Consider the following 21,543-nt stretch of genomic DNA (forward strand, 5'->3'; position numbering starts at 1 on the left):
GCCTTTAAAGTTCACTCAGAGTCAAACGTCTTGTGACTGGGTTACAGACAAATTAACTGATACAGAAAGGTAACCACTTATCACTTTGCTGTTTAAGACTCTCAGATTCTTACCTGAAGTTAAGCATGTTATTTCTACCAAAATGGATTTTTCTTTCATCTAGTACCAAGATTCTGGTGCTTTTCTTTTACAAAATAGTCACATGGAGTTGGCCTGGAGCGTCCAGTACGTAGAAAGCATGGGGATTCCCTCTCTCTCTCTGTGAGTTCCATTTGATGCAGCAGGGAAACGTCTCAGGAAGAGCGTTTCTGGATTAGAGGCTGCTCACTTGGGAGGTTAGACTCACCACCTTTGGAGGCTCTGCATGCCTGGGAAGGAGGTCAGAGTACTCGCCGAGCGACGTGGGCTGGCACAGCCTTATTTTCCCACGTGACTGCAGGCGGGCGGCGTAGATACCCCGCTATCATGGCTGGGGATTCCGGTGAAGCACCCTGACACCCAACCAACCAGAGGGCACAGAGCAACGAAGCCAGCGGGTGTTTAGTGTCATCTAATTATAAGAATAAGAGTTTCTAGATTGTTACAAATACATCTTTCCCAAAATCACATCTTAAGGAAGAAGCCTGGCCTACTAAGAAGGCGAGGGGGCGGTGAGGATCTGCAGGCACCTTTATTTCCAGCTGTCGACAGAATGGAAAACATGTCAACTTCTTTATATTCATTTATTTACATGGGTAATGAATAAGTTAAGGAACACTTCATGTCAAACACAGATTGCTTTTATTTTAGCTAAGCTAATGTTTCAGTTCCATATATATTTCTGAATTTCCATCAATGTCGAACACCATTTTTTCTTCTTAAAAAAAAAAAACAAAACAATTTACAAGCACTTTTACGGCACTCAAGGAAAGTAGGCTGAAGGTTCATAATAATAATTTTCCTTTTAAAAAAACATCCATCAGACCAAAATAAAATCATTTTAATTAACTCCTTCCTGAGTAACTAAAACCTTGGAATGTGCTGAAAGCTTATAATAAATAAGGCAGTCAAAGATCAACCAGCTTAAAATGTATTTTTTAAATTAAACTATGTAAAATGTACAATATATTTCATGAAGTACAAACTGTGTTGGGCTCAGGGCCAAAGAAACGTTGTCGTGTGTGCCAGATAAACTGATGAAGTGCCTTGACTTTTAGGGCCCAGAGGCTGTTTGTTGGGGCAAAATTACATTAAGGCCCTGTAAGTAAATCAGCCAGCCTCGTTCGCTGTGATGTTATAATGATCACTGCTGACAATAAATGCCTTTGAACACACAGGTACAAGTGCTCATGTGAACTTGCACTAAGAGGATGCATTTTTTTAAATGACCAATTGTCCTGATGTGCTGACAACAGCAGAGAACCCTTAGCAGACCTTATTTTCAGATAATGAGATTGCACAGTGTGTAAACTAACGATCATTCTTTATATGCGATTTCAAAGGAAAGGACTCACAAGGTACCAGGCAGCAGCTCTTGCTCTTTTGTTGAGTATGATGGCTCTTCTCCGGGTTGATTTTTAAAGTAAGCCTAACGGTAGGGCCCTGGTCTCTCTAAACAGGACAAAGGACATTTCCTCTTCTAAGAACATTTCCCTTCATCACTTCCCTGCCCCAGTTCTCTGAGGCAGAAAGGAGGCCCACAAGTGGCCAAATGCTGGACTCTGTGCCTCTGTGGTCCCAGCCTTCACTGGACTCCTGCGGGGGGGAGCCTTCTCAATACATCTCATAATAAAGTAGCTTTAGTGCACACTTGACAGGTTCCAAATGACTTGCTTTATATCTTGGCTACTGTCCAATTTTAGTGAACGAAGAAAAAATTCTAGAGAGACTTGTTGGTTTCTGAAAAGCAGAAAATGTGTAGCTTGTGTAAAATCAGAGTCTTATTTACTATTAAGTATTCCCAACTCACACTTTGCTAGGGCTCTTGAAGGGCTGGCTCTAGGGGAAAAAACATGAAGGAGACAAAATTTGTCCCAAGTACCTTGCCTGTCACAAGCACCTGCACCCCTGCTTCTCATATTGCTGTATATTATCCACCCAAGAGTATATGTATTTTCGGGGGGGGGTGGTGGTCAAAGATGAAAACATCTCAAATCCAAAGAAATAGATTTCTAATGATTGAACCAAGGCACCACGGAGATGGGCAGGTGATGGGAAAGGGATGGGGAGGAGATATTTTGGAGGAATGGAACTGCCCGACTTCTACTCAGATCACTTTGGGGGCAGACACCTACTCATAAATCTGGCCAAGCAGTCTCTTACCCAGAAGCTCCTGCTTCTCTTCCCGATGTCCTAGTAAGGGTTCTCGCAGGGAGTTGCTTCCATAATAAGTGGAACTGTATTTTGACTGCTGCCTGCACAGAACTCAGTAGCTCTTTCTGAGCCCCCAAAACACCAAAAACAAGTACCTCTTAAGGGACCTAGAAGGTAAAAGATACCAGCTACTTTGGGACACAGCTGGCCAGGGGTGTGCCTGATAGATCATGAATTGTCTGTGGTCAGGCTTAGAACTTATGCCACAGGAGTCAAATGTCAGAGCTAAATTGGTTCCTGGGTTTCCAGTTAAAGCAATGCGGGTAAGAGACATGTTTCATGTTGGGTGCAAAGGACACAGCCATGCCATTTTCCTAGGCCACATGTCCTCCAGAGTTGATCTGTCTTGCCCATGCTCTTCTTTACACAGCCAACAAACTCTTTTCCTGGCTATGCTACTTTGAAATGTCAGAATGGTGCTTGGAAATGAAATGCCTCAATGGAGTTTGCCATGCGCTTTGACCTTGAGAGGTACTCAAGGCTCTGGACTGGTGAAGGGTGTGGCACAAGCCTACTTGCTCTTTCAGAGATAATAAGCGTGCTGCTCTTGGTGAAAGTGTCCCGAGATGGACCAGAGGCAGAATTCTACCCGTGTGGGCAGAAACCACTTACCCAGGGGCATCCTTCCTTCTGATGCCCTTATCTGTCTGACCTTCTCCTCTTACTTACTTCTCCTCCTCTACTCTCCTCTCCTCCTCTTCTAGAGTAGATTCCCTGGTCTCTGAAGTGGTTTTGTGTTTCTACTGAAATATACAAGTCTGGATGTTTCCTACCACTGAGGTAATATTTTTATAGGTCATCTTACAAATGATAAGTTATTGGGCTATAGGCTCTATTTCTCCGCTCTCTCTCATTTATGCTGGTGGAAGAAAAGCTATTTTATGATGAGATGCCTTGTGATGGAGCCATGTAGTGTACCTCAGAAGGACCCAAGGAGCCAGAAAAACACAGAATAAAATCAAACAAATAAAACCCGCAAAACCGGGCATCTCCCAATGACCCCAACCTGTGGGAACGTTTTGTTCTTTTTAATGCTGCCGAGCATTAATTTCGTCCCTTAAGGGTTTTTCTTCCCCAAACAAAAAACTTTCTGGAAAGGGAGATTAAGCCATTGGAGGCAACACAGAGCTGGCATCACCTCTTATAAATATCTTCGAGCCACTTCTCATCGTCCTGTTCCTCGTCATCAATCGGCTCCTCGGTTTCCAGTGGGGTCGGAATGAAGAACTGGGGTCTCAGCACGGGGTGGCTGACCCGGGACTTCAGTCCGAACTTGCGCTTCAGCAGGTGGAACTGCTCCTTGACGTAGTGGTAGAACTCGTACTCGTATCTCATTCGCTGGTAGAGAATCTGCACAGCCTCAGGAGAGGGGACGGTCTTCTTCACGGTCACAGTCATGTTTCCAAGTTTCCTATGCTCTGCAAAAGAAGCAGGGTTGCACGTGAGCCATTGTCTGCAATGCTGCAGCTTAAGGGGGATGATGGTGAGGTCCTGTGTTACCTGCATAGTACTGGCAGCTCCTAAGGAAAGAAACTAAACATTCAAGGAATAGAAGGGGTAAATGGCTTCCCAACAACATTGGGAAAGATTTCACCGTATTCCATGTGTGAATATCAACACCAGTTGACTAAACTTAAACTAGCTAACATCCCTTTCCTGGGATGTGAATGATGAGATTTGACCACAATTCAATGGTAACTATAAGTTATACATTCTTTTGAGCAGCAAAATCTACCTGCTTTTCATTTTTATTTCCTGTTACTTTCAGAAGGAAGCACAGAAAAAAGCTGTCTCACCACTTTCTAATCATCTTGTTTTTTTATTTTAAAATATCGACATCTATTATTTAAAGTTTAATTTGATACAAACGCCATTGCATTTCACTATTTCAGCAAGGTGTCTGCTGAGAAAAGTAAAGGAAGGACTGTTAGATTCCCTAAATACAATTTTAACTGTTGTCAATTTTGAATGGATAATTTTTTCTTGTGGTAAAATATGTAACTAAAATTTGTTTAATTTTATATTAACACTTAATAACATAAAATGCTATTTATATGTTATATATATATATTTATATGACAAAATTTTAAACATTTTGAAGTGTACGTTTTGGTGGAATTAATTACATTCATAATGCTGTGCAACTATCACCGCTATTTTCAAAATTCTTTCATGACTCCAATCAGGACCTCTGTACCCATTAAACAATAGCTCCCTTATACCTCTCCTCTTCCCACCCTTCCCCAGGTAACCTCTAATCTACTTTCTGTCTATGAATCTGTCTATTCTAGATACCTCATATAAGTGGCATCACACAATACTTGCCCTTTTGTGTCTGGCTTTTTTCCACTTACATAATGTTTTCAAGGTTCATCTATTTTGTAACATGTATCAGTACTTCATTAGCTTTTATGGCTGAATAATATTCCATTATATGAAAGTACCATAATTTGTTTATCCATATATCCATTGATGGACATTTGGGTTTCTTCTACCTTTTGGCTATTGTGAAGAGTGCTGCTATGAACATTTCTGTAAAAGTCTTCATTTGAGTCCCTGTTTTCAATTTTTTCTGGGATTCTACCTAGAAGTGGAGTTGCTGGTTCATACGGTAATTCTGTGTTTAACTTTTTGAGGAACCACCAAAGTATTTTCCTCAGTGGCTGAACCACTATATATTCCTAGCAGCAATGTCTGAAGGTCCCAATTTCTCCAAATCCTCTTCTACAATTGTTATTTTCCAATTTCAAAAAATTGTAGCCATCCCAGTAAGTGTGAAGTGGTATCTCATTGTGGTCTTGAGTTTCACTTCACTGATGGTTAATGATGCAGAGCATCTTTTTCACGTGTTTGTTGGTCATTTGTATATCCTTTTTTGATAAATGTTTATTCAAGTTCTTTGCCTGTTTTGAATTGGATTGTTTAATATTTTGTTGTTAAGTTGGTATTTTTTTTAATATATTCTGGATATTCTACATATATATCGGGAATATGATTTGCAAATATTTTCTCCCATTCTGTAGGTTGTCTTTTTATCTGTTGATAGTTTTCTTTGATGCACAGAAATCTTTCATTTTAATGAAGACCAACTTATCTATTTTTTTTTGTTACCTGTACAAAGTGGGTTTGTGATAGAACATTTTGTAATATCTGTCTTCACTAAAGATATTAACTATAGCTACTCTGAAGCGACACATGTTAATAGGCTTGAAGTATAGATCTCTTCGGGTTTTTAAAAGACAGAGCTTAAAAAGCTGGTATTAAAGATAGACAAGGCACACAGAGGCCCCGGAAAAAAATTCGCTCATTTCCAGACTCCTCTGGTCCCTTCCTCTTGAAGCACTCTAAATGTGTGAAGTCTTGCTATCTCATGCCAGAAAAATATTAGGATTCCTATGATTTTAAAATAATTTCTTTAGTTAAATTATTTGACCCAACCTATTCCAAAAAGAATGTAAAGAATTTTACAAAAATATATATGATGAAATTAGCTAAACAGTTAAGGAAATTGGGCAAAAGGAGAATGAAGGTAGGAAAGAAAAAAGGAGAAAGGTCAGTGTTGGGGGTAACTGCTGCCCCTCCCCATATGGGAGGGTCTCCATAGAGATGCTCCTGCCTTTTGCCCCAGCCCCTCATTCGGGGAGGTAAGCCAGGTTCCAGGGCCAGACGGTTTTTTCTGATTGTGCCTTTGGGATAAAGGATTGAGATGTTCTCTCCTCTGGAGAGAGTGTGCCTGTCTGCAGAGACTTCATATCCTCCTGCAGAGGAGGGCGAGGGCTTTCAGCCACAATCTGTGACTCGATGGGCAAGTCTGTGGAAGTCAGGATGGAATGTTACTGGTCCATTTCTCCTCATACCTCAGCTGAGTTCTCCCACCCAGCTTTACTTGGTAATAAAGCTGACATTTGGCCCTCCATCTCTCTGTCTCCAGTATTGATTTCTCATGTAGTTTAGAACCCAGGCAGGAGGAAATGGGTGTTATTTAGTCATCTCTCAGACCCCAGTATCGAGGAACACAAAATATATGTTGTGAAGTCCTAACTGCTTATGTAGGAGGTGGGTCAAGAGTTTGGCCCTAAACTTTCTAGCAGCTAACAAACAGTGTATATTACTCTTCGTGTAAAACAATCCATTCACATCTATTCCTAGTTGTAATGCCATAAAGAAATATATCCTATGAATTTTCATAAGAAAAAAATGTAATGGAATTAGCAATATTTTGATAACATCCTTAGAGTAAATTCAGCCATGGGTTTCATGGGGGCCAGAGGAAAGTGGCATGTGTCAGGTTCTCAACTCTGGCTTGATTGGGGAACACATTACAGAAAATCTAGAGCAGAGGTTTCTAACTCTCCTGAAAACCTGACTAAAGCTCATGTTCAGGAAGATAGGGAGGGTACATGGAAACCCATATATGAAGATCTTAGGCATTTATGGATCTGTAGAAACCCCTGATTTTGAGAAACCAAAAAACTGCATTTCCTTCAACAATCTTTCATATACTTTGTTTGTTCTAATATTAGCCCCAGTGTAATTGATAAATATTGGAATTAGTTATTTTATGTGCTGGCCTGATATACAGTCATAAACATTGCAACGGCAAAGAGAGGAGGACTTAGATTTACATTTTATGAAAAGGGAGGGGCTTAACAGTGCCTGGAACTTAAATAGAAGGCCACCCTACCCTGTTTTGGAGGAAGGCCCAAGAGAGTAAGCATAGGGGAGCCTGGTCTTTGTAAAGAAGTAACTTGGGGTCTGCTCTATTGCAGGGCCTCAAAGTTCTTTAAGGTTGAAACACTGTTTTCCTAAAAAGAATGTATAGCAAGTGTAATCACTAACTACAAAGCCATCCGAGAGAGTACCCAGTGAATTTTTAACCTAGAGCAAGATAACTTCTTAGACTAGTCTTTAAAATAAATTAGATACAAAATGTTGATCTATTTAAGGGGGGAGGGATTAATTTGGATATTGGGATCGACATATACACACTACTATATATAAAATAGATAACTAGTAAGACCTGCTGTATAGCACAGGAAACTCTACTCAATATTCTGTAATGGCCTATAAGGGAAAGAATCTAAAAAAAAAAAAAAAAAAAAAGAGAGTGGATAGCAGTGCTCTGCGTGGCGCTTATCCCAGACAAGCTGAGTTGTCTGCAGAGCCATTTCGCACGAGGAACTCTGACCTGAAGTGCTGAGTGCGAGGCCTTTGCATGCGGCACCCTATGAGACAAGAGTTTCAAAAAGTGCATGTGAAAAACCATCACCTGGGATCCACTGTGCTGGTTCTGATCAAATAAGTTAAAGGTGAGCTGAATGGACTAGAGAAAGCTCCTAGAATAGACTCAGTAGCCATGCGGCGAAAAATGGAAAGACCCCAAATGGAAGGAGCCTGGATCACAGTATCACAACTAGGAGGAATGTTGTCCATTCTGCAGCATCAGTGTTGGATTGTGAGCATCCCCATATTTTGTTGACATCTCTCATCTGCTTTCATCTCTTCTTGAGAATGTATGCCTGTGTATGAGTGCATTCAGAGCTTCAGCATTCCAGCATTAATTACAATATGAATGCATTCCTTCACATTGTGCAATACAAAGACTCTGGATGCATCATTAAAAGAGAAAATCTTTAATACTAAAAACTAAAAAGAGGAGGACCTTCAAGATGGTGGAGGAGTGAGACGTGGAGATCACCTTCCTCCCCACAAATACATCAGAAATACATCTACATGTGGAACAACTCCTACAGAACACCTACTGAACGCTGGCAGAAGACCTCAGACCTCCCAAAAGGCAGGTACTCCCCACGTACCTGGGTAGGGCAAAAGAAAAAAGAAAAAACAGAGACAAAAGAATAGGGACGGGACCTGCACCAGTGGGAGGGAGCTGTGAAGGAGGAAAGGTTTCCACACACTAGGAAGCCCCTTCGTGGGCGGAGACTGCAGGTGGCGGAGGGGGGAGCTTTGGAGCCATGGAGGAGAGCACAGCCACAGGGGTGCGGAGGGCAAAGTGGAGAGATTCCCACCCGGAGGATCGCTGCTGACCAGCACTCACCAGCCCAAGAGGCTTGTCTGCTCACCCGCCGGGGCGGGCGGGGGCTGGGAGCTGAGGCTCGGGCTTCGGTCAGATCCCAGGGGGAGGACTGGGGTTGGCTGCGTGAACACAGTCTGAAGGGGGCTAGTGCACCACAGCTGGCTGGGAGGGAGTCCGGGAAAAGGTCTGGAGCTGCCGAAAAGGCAAGAGACCATTGTTTCAGGTGTGTGAGAAGAGGGGATTCAGAGCGCCGCCTAAACGAGCTCCAGTGACGGCGCGAGCCGCGGCTATCAGCACGGACCCCAGAGACGGGCATGAGACGCTAAGGCTGCTGCTGCAAGAAGCCTGTGTGCAAGCCCAGGTCACTCTCCACACCTCCCCTCCCAGGAGCCTGTGCAGCCTGCCACTGCCAGGGTCCCGTGATCCAGGGACAACTTCCCTGGGAGAACACACGGTGCGCCTCAGGCTGGTGCAACGTCATGTTGGCCGCTGCCGCCGTAGGCTCGCCCTGCATCCATACCCCTCCCTCCCCCCGGCCTGAGTGAGCCAGAGCCCCCGAAGCAGCTGCTCCTTTAACCCCGTCCTCTCTGAGACAAGAACAGATGCCAGAGGGCGACCTACATGCAGAGATGGGGCCAGATCCAAAGCTGAGCCCCAAGACCTGTGTGAACAAAGAAAAGAAAGGGAAATTTCTCCCAGGAGCCTCAGGAGCAGCGGATTAAATCTCCCCAGTCAACTTGATGTACCTGCATCTATGGAATACCTGAATAGACAATGAATCATCCCAAAATTGAGGCGGAGGACTTTGGGAGCAACTGTAGACTTGGAGTTTGCTGTATGCTACTGACTAGTTTCTGATTTTTATGTTTATCTTAGTTTAGTTTTTAGTGCTTGTTATCATTGGATTTCTTTATTAGATTGGTTGCTCTCTCTCTTTTTTTAATACTTTAAATTTTAAAAATTTTAATAATATTTTTTTATTTTTAATTTTAATAACTTTATTTATTTTTATTTTTTTCTTTCTTTCTTTTTTTTCTCCCTTTTCTTCTGAGCCACATGGCTGACAGGGTCTTGGTGCTCCAGCTGGGTGTCAGGCCTGAGCCTCTGAGGTGGGAGAGCCGAGTTCAGGACATTGGATCACCAGAGACCTCCCGGCCCAACGTAATATCAATTGGCGAGAATTCTCCCAGAGATCTCCGTCTCAACACTAAGACGCAGCTCCACTCAATGAACAGCAAGCTCCAGTGCTGGACACCCAATGCCAAACAACTAGCAAGACAGGAACACAACCCCACCCATTAGCAGAGAGGCTGCCTAAAATCATAATAAGTTCACAGACACCACAAAACACACCACCAGATGTGGTCCTGCCAACCAGAAAGACAAGATCTAGCCTCATCCACCAAAACACAGGCACCAGTCCCCTACCCCAGGAAGCCTACACAACCCACTGAACCAACTTTACCCACTGGGGGCAGACACCAAAAACAATGGGAACTACGAACCTGCAGCCTGTGAAAAGGAGACCCCAAACACAGTAAGTTAAGCAAAATGAGAAAACAGAGAAATTCGCAGCAGATCAAGGAGCAAGGTAAAAACCCACCAGACCAAACAAATGAAGAGGAAATAGGCAGTCTACCTGAAAAAGAATTCAGAATAATGATAGTAAAGATGATCCAAAATCTTGGAAATAGAATGGAGAAAATACAAGAAACGTTTAACAAGGACCTAGAAGAACAATAGAGCAAGCAAACAATGATGAACAACACAAGAAATGAAATTTAAAATTCTCTAGAAGGAATCAATAGCAGAATAACTAAGGCAGAAGAACAAATAAGTGACCTGGAACATAAAATAGTGGCAATAACTACTGCACAGCAGAATAAAGAAAAAAGAATGAACAGAATTGAGGACAGTCTCAGAGACCTCTGGGACAACATTAAACGCACCAACATTCAAATTATAGGGGTCCCAGAAGAAGAGAAAAAGAAAGGGACTGAGGAAATATTTGAAGAGATTATACTTGAAAAAATCCCTAATATGGGAAAGGAAATAGTCAATCAAGTCCAGGAAGTGCTGAGAGTCCCATACAGGATAAATCCAAGGAGAAACACGCCAAGACACATATTAATCAAACTATCAAAAATTAAATAGAAAGAAAAAATATTAAAGTCAGCAAGAGAAAAACAACAAATAACAAAGAAGGGAATTCCCCATAAGGTTAACAGCTGATCTTTCAGCAGAAACTCTGCAAGACAGAAGGGAGTGGCAGGACATATTTAAAGTGATGAAAGGGAAAAAACCAACAACCAAGTTTACTCCACCCAGCAAGGATCTCATTCAGATTCTACAGAGAAATTAAAACCTTTACATAAAAGCAAAAGCTAAGAGAATTCAGCTCCATCAAACCAGCTTTACAAAAAATCCTAAAGGAACTTCTCTAGACAAGAAACACAAGAGAAGGAAAAGACCTACAATAACAAACCCAAAACAATTAAGAAAATGGTAATAGGAACATACATATCGATAATTACCTTAAATGTAAATGGATTAAATGCTCCCACCAAAAGACACAGACTGGCTGAATGGATACAAAAGCAAGACCCATATATATGCCGTGTACAAGAGACCCAGCTCAGACCTAGGAACACATACAGACTGAAAGTGAGGGGCTGGTAAAAGATATTCCATGCAAATGGAAATCAAAAGAAAGCTGGAGTAGTATTTCTCATATCAGACAAAATGGACTTTAAAATAAAGACTATTACAAGAGACAAAGAAGGACACTACATAATCATCAAGGGAACAATCCAAGAAGAAGATATAACAACTGCAAATATTTATGCACCCAACATAGTAGCACCTCAATACATAAGGCAAAAGCTAACAACCATAAAAGGGGAAATCGACAGTAACACAATCATAGTAGGGGACTTTAACACCCCACTTTCACCAATGGACAGATCCTCCAAAATGAAAATAAATAAGGAAACACAAGCTTTAAATGATACATTAAACAACATGGACTTAATTGAGATTTATAGGACATTCCATCCATAAATAACAGAATACACTATCTTCTCAAGTGCTCAGGGAACGTTCTCCAGGATAGATAATATCTTGGGTCACAAATCAAGCCTTGGTAAATTTAAGAAACTTGAAATCATATCAAGTATCTTTTCTGACCACAACGCTATGAGACTCGATATCAACTACAGGAAAAAATCTGTAAAAAATACAAACACATGGAGGCTAAACAATACACTACTAAAGAATCAAGAGATTACTGAAGAAATCAAAGAGGAAATCAAAAAATACCTAGAAACAAATGACAATGAACACACGATGACCCAAAACCTATGGGATGCTGCAAAAGCATTTCTAAGAGGGAAGTTTATAGCAATACAATCCTACCTCAAGAAACAAGAAATATCTCAAATAAACAACCTAACCTTACACCTAAAGCAATTAGAGAAAAAAGAACAAAAAAACGCCAAGGTTAGCAGAAGAAAAGAAATCATAAAGATCAGATCAGAAATAAATGAAAAAGAAGTGAAGGAAACAATAGCAAAGATCAATAAAACTAAAAGCTCATTCTTTGAGAAGATAAAATTGATAAACCATTAGCCAAACTCATCAAGAAAAAAAGGGGGAAGACTCAAATCAAAAGAATTAGAAATGACAAAGATGTAACAACTGACACTACAGAAATACAATGGATCATGAGAGATTACTACAAGAAACTATATGCCAATAAAATGGATGACCTGGAAGAAATGGACAAATTCTTAGAAAAGCACAACCTTCCGAGACTGAACCAGGAAGAAATAGAAAATATAAACAGATCAATCATAAGCACTGAAATTGAAACTGTGATTAAAAATCTTCCAACAAACAAAAGCCCAGGACCAGATGGCTTCAGAGGCGAATTCTATCAAACATCTAGAGAAGAGCTAACACCTATCCTTCTCAAACTCTTCCAAAATATAGCAGAGGGAAGAACACTCCCAAACTCATTCTACGAGGCCACCATCACCCTGATACCAAAACCAGACATAGATGTCACAAAAAAAGAAAACTACAGGCCAATATCACTGATGAACATAGATGCAAAAATCCTCAACAAAATACTGGCAAACAGAATCCAACAGCACTGCAAAAAGCTCATACACCATGATCAAGTGGTGTTTATCCCAGGAATGCAAGGATTCTTCAATATATGCAAATCAATCAATGTGATAAACCATATTAACAAATTGAAGGAGAAAAACCATATGATAATCTCAATAGATGCAGAAAAAGCTTTCGACAAAATTCAACACCCATTTTTGATAAAAACTCTCTAGAGAGTAGGTGTACAGGGAACCTACAGCAACATAATAAAGGCCATATATGACAAACCCACAGCCAAACATCGTTCTCAATGGTGAAAAACGGAAACCGTTTCCACTAAGATCAGGAAGAAGACAAGGCTGCCCACTGTCACCACTATTATTTAACATAGCTTTGGAAATTTTAGCCACAGCAATCAGAGAAGAAAAAGAAATAAAAGGAATCCAAATCAGGAGAGAAGTAAAACTGTCACTGTTTGCAGATGACATGATACTATACATAGAGAATCCTAAAGATGCTACCAGAAAACTACTAGAGATAATCAATGAATTTGGTAAAGTAGCAGGATATAAAATTAATGCGCAGAAATCTCTTGCATTCCTATACACTAATGATGAAATATCTGAAAGAGAAATTAAGGAAACACTCCATTTACTATTGCACAAAAAGAATAAAATACCTAGGAATAAACCAACCTAAGGAGACAAAAGACCTGTATGTAGAAAACTATAAGACTCTGATGAAAGAAAACAGATGGAGAGATATACCATACCATGTTCTTGGATTGGAAGAATTAACATTGTGTAAATGAATGTATTACTCAAAGCAATCTACAGATTCAGTGCAATCCCTATCAACCTACCACTGGTATTTTCCACAGAACTAGAACAAAAAATTTCACAATTTGTATGGAAACACAAAAGACCCCGAATAGCCAAAGCAATCTTGAGAGAGAAAAACGGAGCTGGAGGAACCAGGCTCCCAGACTCCAAACTATACTACAAAGCTACAGTAATCAAGACAGTATGGTACTGGCACAAAAACAGAAGTATAGATCAATGGAACAGGATAGAAGCCCAGAGATAAACCCACGCACATATGGTCACCTAATCTTTGATAAAGGAGGCAAGAATATACACTGGAGAAAAGACAGCCTGTTCAATAAGTGGTGTTGGGAAAACTGGAAAGCTACGTGTAAAAGAATGAAATTAGAACACTCCCTAACACCATACACAAAAATAAACTCAAAATGGAATAAAGACCTAAATGTAAGGCCAGGCACTATCAAACTCTTAGAGGAAAACATAGGCAGGAACACTCTATGACATAAATCACAGCAAGATTCTTTTTGAACCACCTCCTATAGAAATGGAAATAAAACCAAAAATAAACAAATGGGACCTATTGAAACTTAAAAGCTTTTGCACAGCAAAGGAAAACATAAACAAGATGAAAAGACAACACTCAGAACGGGAGAAAATATTTGCAAATGAAGCAACTGACAAAGCATTAATCTCCAAAATATACAAGCAGCTCATGCAGCTCAATATCAAAAAAACAAACAACCCAATCCAAAAATGCACAGAAGACTTAAATAGACATTTCACTAAAGAAGATAGACAGATTGCCAACAAACACATGAAAGGATGCTCAACATCACTAATCATTAGAGAAAGGCAAATCAAAACTACAATGAGGTATCACCTCACACCAGTCAGAATGGTCATCATCAAAAAATCTACAAACAATAAATGCTGGAGAGGGTGTGGAGAAAAAGGAACCCTCTTGCACTGTTGGTAGAAATGTAAATTGATACAGCCACTATGGAGAACAGCATGGAGGTTCCTTAAAAAACTAAAAATAGAACTACCATACGACCCAGCAATCCCACTACTGGGCATATACCCTGAGAAAACCATAATTCAGAAAGAGTCATGTACCACAATGTTCACTGCAGCTCTATTTACAATAGCCAGGACATGGAAGCAACCTAAGTGTCCATCGACAGATGAATGGATAAAGAAGATGTGGCACATATATACAATGGAATATTACGCAGCCATGAAATGAAACGAAATTGAGTTATTTGTAGTGAGGTGGATGGACCTAGAGTCTGTCATACAGAGTGAAGTAAGTCAGAAAGAGAAAAACAAGTGCCATATGCTAACACATATATATGGAATCTAAAAAAAAGAAATGGCTGTGAAGAACCTAGGGGCAGGACAGGAATAAAGACGCAGACGTAGAGAATGGACTTGAGGACATGGGGAGGGTGAAGGGTAAGCTGGGACGAAGTGAGAGAGTGGCATGGACATATATACACTACCAAATGTAAAATAGATAGCTAGTGGGAAGCAGCTGCATAGCACAGGGAGATCAGCTAGGTGCTTTGTGACCACCTAGAGGGGTGGGATAGGGAGGGTGGGAGAGAGATGCAAGAGGGAGGGGATATGAGGATATATGTATACATATAGCTGATTCACCTTGTTATACAGCAGAAACTAACACAGCATTGTAAAATAATTATACTCCAATAAAGATGTTTAAAAAAAAGAGTGGATATACATATATGCATAGCTGATTCACTTTGCTGTATACCTGAAAGTAACACAACATTGTAAATCAACTATACTCCAATAAGAATTTATTAAAAATTAAAATAATAAATAAATAAATAAATAAAATGTTGATGTATTTAATGAATTGAGTTGACTTGCTCTAATGGGTTATTTATATCAAGCCAGTAAAAATTTGTGAAGAGTTTTTTAAATGACGGTATGATGGATTTATAGGTTTCCCTGTTTGGTTGTGATTAGGTAACTAGGTCGATAGATTTAAAGCTACTCCTGGTTCATCACAACAAAACTCTCTTCCTTGCATGTTTTTCTCCATGGCTGGGGATGGGCAAGTTGGTGGGTGGGCAGAGCAGGTATGTCAAAGATGATAGTATGTCATTCAAGCACAATGGAAAGAACCAGGATATATTTACATCATTAATTAATTGATTTGTCAAGAGATGGGGATGGTCTCAGCTGAGCCTGATCCCTTGTGGGGTATTTTTAGAGTAACAGCTACATTTAGTGAGGACTAAGGTGTACCAAGCACTAAACTAGGCACTTATACACGGAATCATATTTAATCCTCACATTAACCCCTCAGTGGAAGAGCCATGTTATAGATGAAGAAACTGAGGCAGAGCAAGACTCTGACTGGTTCAAGGTCATGTAGCTGAAAAGAGGCAGAGGCAGGAGGGTCTGCATGGTAAGCAAGTGTTGTGCTTTTGCTGCAGAAAGGCCAGCAAGCTTATCACGGTCCCTCTCATGTTTCTCCAAAAGCAATGGAACATAAGGTAGTCGGCAGGTGGGCCTAAAGCCTACCACTCCTCACGTTGACCGGGGTGTCCAGATTGTAGTAGATCTTGCAGGAAATAAGCAGGCATTTTAGTAGGGATGGCTAGTGGGTTTATAATCCGGAGGAAGAAAAAGGTTGATTTAAAAAAGGAAATTGGACTAGGTTATCTCTGGGTCCAATAAGAAAGGCCAATATCCAGAGTCAATGATGAAAATGAACATAATCATCAGTATTTGGAGAGCTCCTCAGTTCCAGGAAACCTCTTCCTGGTGTTTTATTTAGCCTGAACTTATAATTATGTGTTTCTAGTAGGAATCATTATTCAGAAACCCCGTCAGAAACTGACCCAGGATCTACAAAGTTTGGGAAAAGTCAGCCTTCTTGCAATGACCAGAGTCTGGACTTCATAGTGTTCTCCATCAAGTCAGTGCTGGAGATCCCACTTACAGCCCCATTCATTGACTTATTTTATCCAAATTTTATAAGGTAATGGGAGATCTCTAATAAGATTTATATTTGATAAGATCCCAATTGGCCTTTCGAACCAAATTTTAATTACATATCACCTCACTATCCTGATGAAAGTGTTTTGGCTACTGGGTAGTACTAGTAAGAACAAACACTAGGAGACTGAGTCCTGTGCTTGCTAGAAAACTCTACAGATAGGACAGACTTTTAGGGTAAGAGTAAAGGGAAATGTTTCATTTGTGGCTACAAGACAAAGTTGTGCAAGATCCTTTTTTGGATAGCAACAGATTGCCAAGTGTATTTCGGTTACCTCAATCCTCCTTACCCTCCTTAGCCCCTGTCTAAACATGAGGGGTACTGACAGCTGGTTCAGAGGACACTTATGACGGATGATTTTTTTTTTTATTAAGCTCCAGTTTTGCATTGATATCCAATCCTTGCTCCATCCATCTATGCCTTCTCTCTCCCTCACTCTTGCTCTATCTACATTCTCTCTTCTTCATTGTCAACCTCTCCTTCTCAACTGGCTCCTTACCCCCTGCAAATCAAATGTGGTCAAGTCTCCTTAAAGAAAACCCTTAAGTCTCATGTCCTCCTCTATCTTCTATCTTCTCTCTCTCCTCTCCATCATAACCAGACTTCTTGAAGAGGTGTCTAAATTTGTCATCACCAGATTTTCAACGTACTCACATGATTGGACTCATCAAAACCTGCTTTCTGTCCTCTCAATGCTCCAGTCCAGTCAAATTGCTCTTGTTTCCTTGTTGATAACTCAGTGCACATTTCTCAGGCCTTCTATGACTTCTTAGCATGACCTCACAACACTGATGGCCACACACGCCATCTTGGAACCATCTTCCTGTGGTGTCTACAAGAGCGCTTCCCTGGTGGTCTTGGACTCCTTCTGATTGCTCCCCTTCAGTGCTCTATGCCCGGTGCTCTTTTCCTGCTTGTCCCTTAAGTGTCAGCACTCCCAGGGCTCTGGTCCAGCCTCTTCCCTTCTCCCTTCCTTCCTCTCTGGCTAGTGTCATCCAACCCTCCACCCTCTAGTTTTCATACCACTGTGGACACAAAACCAAAAGTTTACATGAAACAATTATAGCTTCTTTGTCCTTTTGTTTTCCACGGAGCTGCCAAATTTGATAGGAAGGTTAATGATATTGCCAGAGGGGTATGTCATGGTCAGAAATAGGAGTGCAATTTCGTGGCAGGAGAAGCAGAGATTCAGATTCAACCAACACTGATGGCAAATACCTATTATGGGTTTGGATTATGCCCCCACGTATGTTATTTTATTTAATATTCCCAATCACCCTTTGAGGTGTCTTGGCCCCTATTTTGCAGATGGGGGAATAGAAGCTTTTGGAAATTAAATGACTTACCCAAGGTCACATAGCTAGTGAGTAAGCAACAGAGCTGGAATTGGAGCCCAGGCCTCTCATTTGTGATGAGGTTTCCCCTAAGTACTTGGCCATAACCAGCGCAGCTTTCGTGAGCCTGTAGAAAATTATCACCTTCATATGGAAAGAGTAGAGGGCAGTCTGCCTTTTATGGTTAGTGGAGAATTTTTAAAATCACATTTCGAAGACATATGGTTAAATGTCTTGCTGTACAATAATCAGTGCTATGGAAAAGTCATTCCAGTGCTAAGTGTTCCACATTTTTATAAAACGCCAGACTTTCCCTCCAAACAAAACAAAGCTACGTGAACTATGGAATCAGGCTCTTTCCAGGTTGCCGTAATAGCAGTAGCAGAGGAAGTTGTTAGGAATTGTTGGAGACTGTTGTTATTTCAGCCAGAAAACAATCATGCTTTAAAAATCCATACTTATTATCAGCATTCTTTGGGAAATGAAGCAGCCCACGTTAGGTGGGCATATACTGTACAGCAAAATCATCAAGAAGTGGAGGCCTAACCCCACGTGCATCCTCTGAAAAGCAGGACCCCCGAGATGACTCCAAGGGGCTCACAGCTCTTGTGCCCCCGGTGAACATTTCAGAAGGAAGACACAAATACAGAGCAGCTTCCATTAAGGCAGGGGCAGCAAGCAGGCAGCCTGAGATCTGACTGGCGGGCAGGCTCTGTGTTATTTGACCTGTGGGGTATTTTTTTAAGAAACTGACTTAGTTGTTGGAAGATCTGGTCTACCTCACAGGGAATCTGGATTTCTGGCTTCCCTCAAAGTGGGGCGATATTCTTCAGGAGCTGAGTATGGCTGTCCCCTCAGAGAGGCCAGTGCTCTCTGTTTTGTCTCAGACTCTAAATGCCAGTTCATTCTTTTATGTTACCTGCCCGGCTGCTATAGAAATCGGAGTTTTATGCTTCTCTTGAAAAGGTTTTGAAATTCTGGGTTTCATAAAACTAGGAAGCAAGTGCTTTTGTGTCCAAATTAAGGCTTCAGTTCAGCCTCATTTGTGTGTCCAATGTCACCCCCCTTCCTTTTTTTCTGTAAGTATTTATTGAATGACTTTTCTGCACCAGGCATAGGAGTTACTAGCAGTGAATGTAACTTTATCATCATCATCATCATCATTATCAGGCATTTCTGAGCACTTTCTCAGTGCAAGGACTGCAAGTTATCTACCATGCATTTAATCTTTCCAAAGTCCCCCCAGTGAGTCAGGCTCTCTTATTATCATCATTTTACAGATGTGACACTGGAATTTGGTAGCATGCTCAAGGTCACACAGCTCGTAAGTGGAGATGCCACAGTTTGGGTCTGGGACAGTCTGACTACGGAGCCCAAGCTCTTAACCCTTCATGTTGCTTCTGGCTGAAGGGGGCTCACAGTGTAAGAGAAGCATCCCTCCTCACGGGCCTGCTCACCGGCGGGGCAGACGGGGCACCTCCCTCCGGTTGGTTTGATGTTATCAGTGTTTCCTCTCCTTGGTCAGAAATCCCTAGAAGAGGGACCAAGCCCAATGGACGTGTCTAACTACTCCGCATGGAGTTGGGTCTTTCATAACTACTATGATTATTGAATCCTGTAGAGGCGCTGTGTGTGCAAGTCTGAGTGTATAGGGTATGTTTGTGTGTGTGTGTGTGTATGTGTGTGTGTGTTTCAACCAAAAGATGGAAAACTTTTAGGAGGTCTCTGAGGCACCATGAAACTTTGAAAAAATTTCCCCTGGATTTGTTTCCTTCACATGCCCACCAGTTTCATCTAGCTGTTCTCCTAATGGAGCCTATTTTGCTGCGAGTGTCCGGAGAGGGGTTACAGCCCTCTGTCTTTGTACGTCCACAGTTCAGCACCTGGGGAAACGCAGCACCCTCTGTACATGATCGTCGAGTGAATGAAAGAAACCAACAGAAGGAAGAGGGTGTGGTCAGACCCGAAGAAGGCTTGGCTGTGTCTGTGAGGTGCAGACACAGCCAAGTGGAGACAAAGGCAGTATCTGAGTGTGCTTAAGAGAAAATTCTCAAGAGACCCACGAATGCCGGGTGTACCCTCACATCTGGGACTTTTTTAGCTCCCACTGGAGTCTATTAATTCCAGTGTTTAGCTTTGTGGTTCAGTTGCCTCTTTCGAACCATAGTGCTGGCCATGTCATGTTTTTCTGCCCCTGTCCTTTAATTAATAAATACATTTTGGCAAAGGGAAGCTGTGGTTTCAGGAGGCTTTTAATTTTTTTTTCAGTTTTCTTATTTACGTTGAGGGATTGGCCAAAGAAGCCCATTAAATCACAATAATTGCTGAAAATTTCCTCAAAGTAAGCACTGGTTCTGAGCTGTGAAATGATCAGAAGGGCAAACAAACAAGCAAACAAAAAACAACTTCTGATCTTCTGATTTGAATAGCAAAAGAAGGATGACTTTTTCCTTATAGACATTTCCAAAGTCAGCCACAGAATCAGGACTGTGTGGGGACAGACTCTTCTGGGCTCCCAGACTCTGGCTTCTTCCTGAGAAGTGGCCCTGAATGGGGACCCTTTTTATACTGTTGACCCTCAACAACAGAAAAATCTGCAGTTGGTCATCCAATGCTGGGAGAGAAAAAAACCCAAGACTACATAATAAGGTCAGTTGGGAGACTGCTGAGTTAGGTCAGCTTTCTGCATTATTAAAGCTTTATAGATAGTGGTATAAATAGCTCAATAACCAACCCCCCTCACACACACACATATTCTTCCCACAGCCCATCAAAATAGCATCCCCTTCGTCTGCACAGAGCTCCGCGGATTAACGTGTTTTCAAATATCCCCTCTTTACTTCATGCAGTCCTCACAACCTGTTCCACAGACACGACGGCCTGAGAAGTCACAGGACTGGCTCAAGGTTGTACAAGTGACTGTCCTGAGACTAGAAATCGAGCTTTCTGATTCCCAGTCTAGCACCTTTTGCTTCATCACTGGCTGTTAATTTCCAAATTGAGTGGAAATCTATAACCACCCACTTCCCCTTGCCCCGTGTGTACTCTGGCATTAAGGAGATTGGTTGAAAATAAGGGCTTGAGTGTTCTAAGTCAAGGGGAATGCTTTGGTAAGTCTGGGAGAGTCTGGTGAAAAACCTGCAAGCCAGCAAAAATGTTTTCAGACTGAAAGGGACTGTGTCTTTTTCATTTTTGGCTCCCAAGTGCCCAGCTCCACGCCTGGCACATAACAACCCTCAATAAAGATTTGTTGATTTGAAACCTGTATGTTAAATCCATCTGTAAGACTGGATTAACCCAAAGGGCAACTTTTGGTGTTGACTATACATATGTTGTCTTTGCAAAATTCTTTCCTTAGCGGAAGGTCCTGCCTGAGCAAACTTTCCATTTCTAGAAATCAAATTTCTTTAGGGTAGGCTGATAGAGGAGCTTAGGCTTGTTCTGGAGAGGGAGCGGTATTTGCTTTTCTGGGCCACTCCATTGGAGAACACTGTGTTATGGTGACAGATCACTTACAAAGACTTAGCAAAGCTTAAGAAATACCTCGATAAGGGACATTTGCTACAAACATAAATACCTTTGTAGAAACATAATATACACCATGACCATGTAGCTAATGAATTTATGCCACATATATTATTACAGCCATTCACTAAAGAAATCTAAACACTGTTAGGACAATAAGGCATCTGTGTGACTTAATTTTGCTGTATTACTTAATTGTAGTTAAGTAATTAAGTTGTTCAATTACTTAATTTGTCATCATTTGGGGTGCTTTTTAATTGCCATTTCTCCATCAGCAAAAGAAAATGTTTCATTTGGAAGGAAAACATTCATTCAGATCACATGCAC

The 21,543-nt window shown here is 41.2% G+C and overlaps 1 protein-coding gene across 1 annotated transcript in view; it reads right to left on the reverse strand.

Moving 5' to 3' along the window:
* Positions 1-763: 763 nt before the first annotated feature.
* The window catches only part of UST (uronyl 2-sulfotransferase), a 294,146-nt gene continuing 273,366 nt past the window's right edge, over positions 764-21,543 (reverse strand). Inside the window, exon 8 of the mRNA XM_007196899.2 lies at positions 764-3,770. Coding sequence (XP_007196961.1) covers positions 3,487-3,770 — 284 coding nt within the window. The 3' untranslated portion in view covers positions 764-3,486. The remainder of the gene's footprint in view (positions 3,771-21,543) is intronic.

This window comes from Balaenoptera acutorostrata, chromosome 14 (genome assembly GCF_949987535.1).
Source record: "Balaenoptera acutorostrata chromosome 14, mBalAcu1.1, whole genome shotgun sequence".
Taxonomy (NCBI): domain Eukaryota; kingdom Metazoa; phylum Chordata; class Mammalia; order Artiodactyla; family Balaenopteridae; genus Balaenoptera; species Balaenoptera acutorostrata.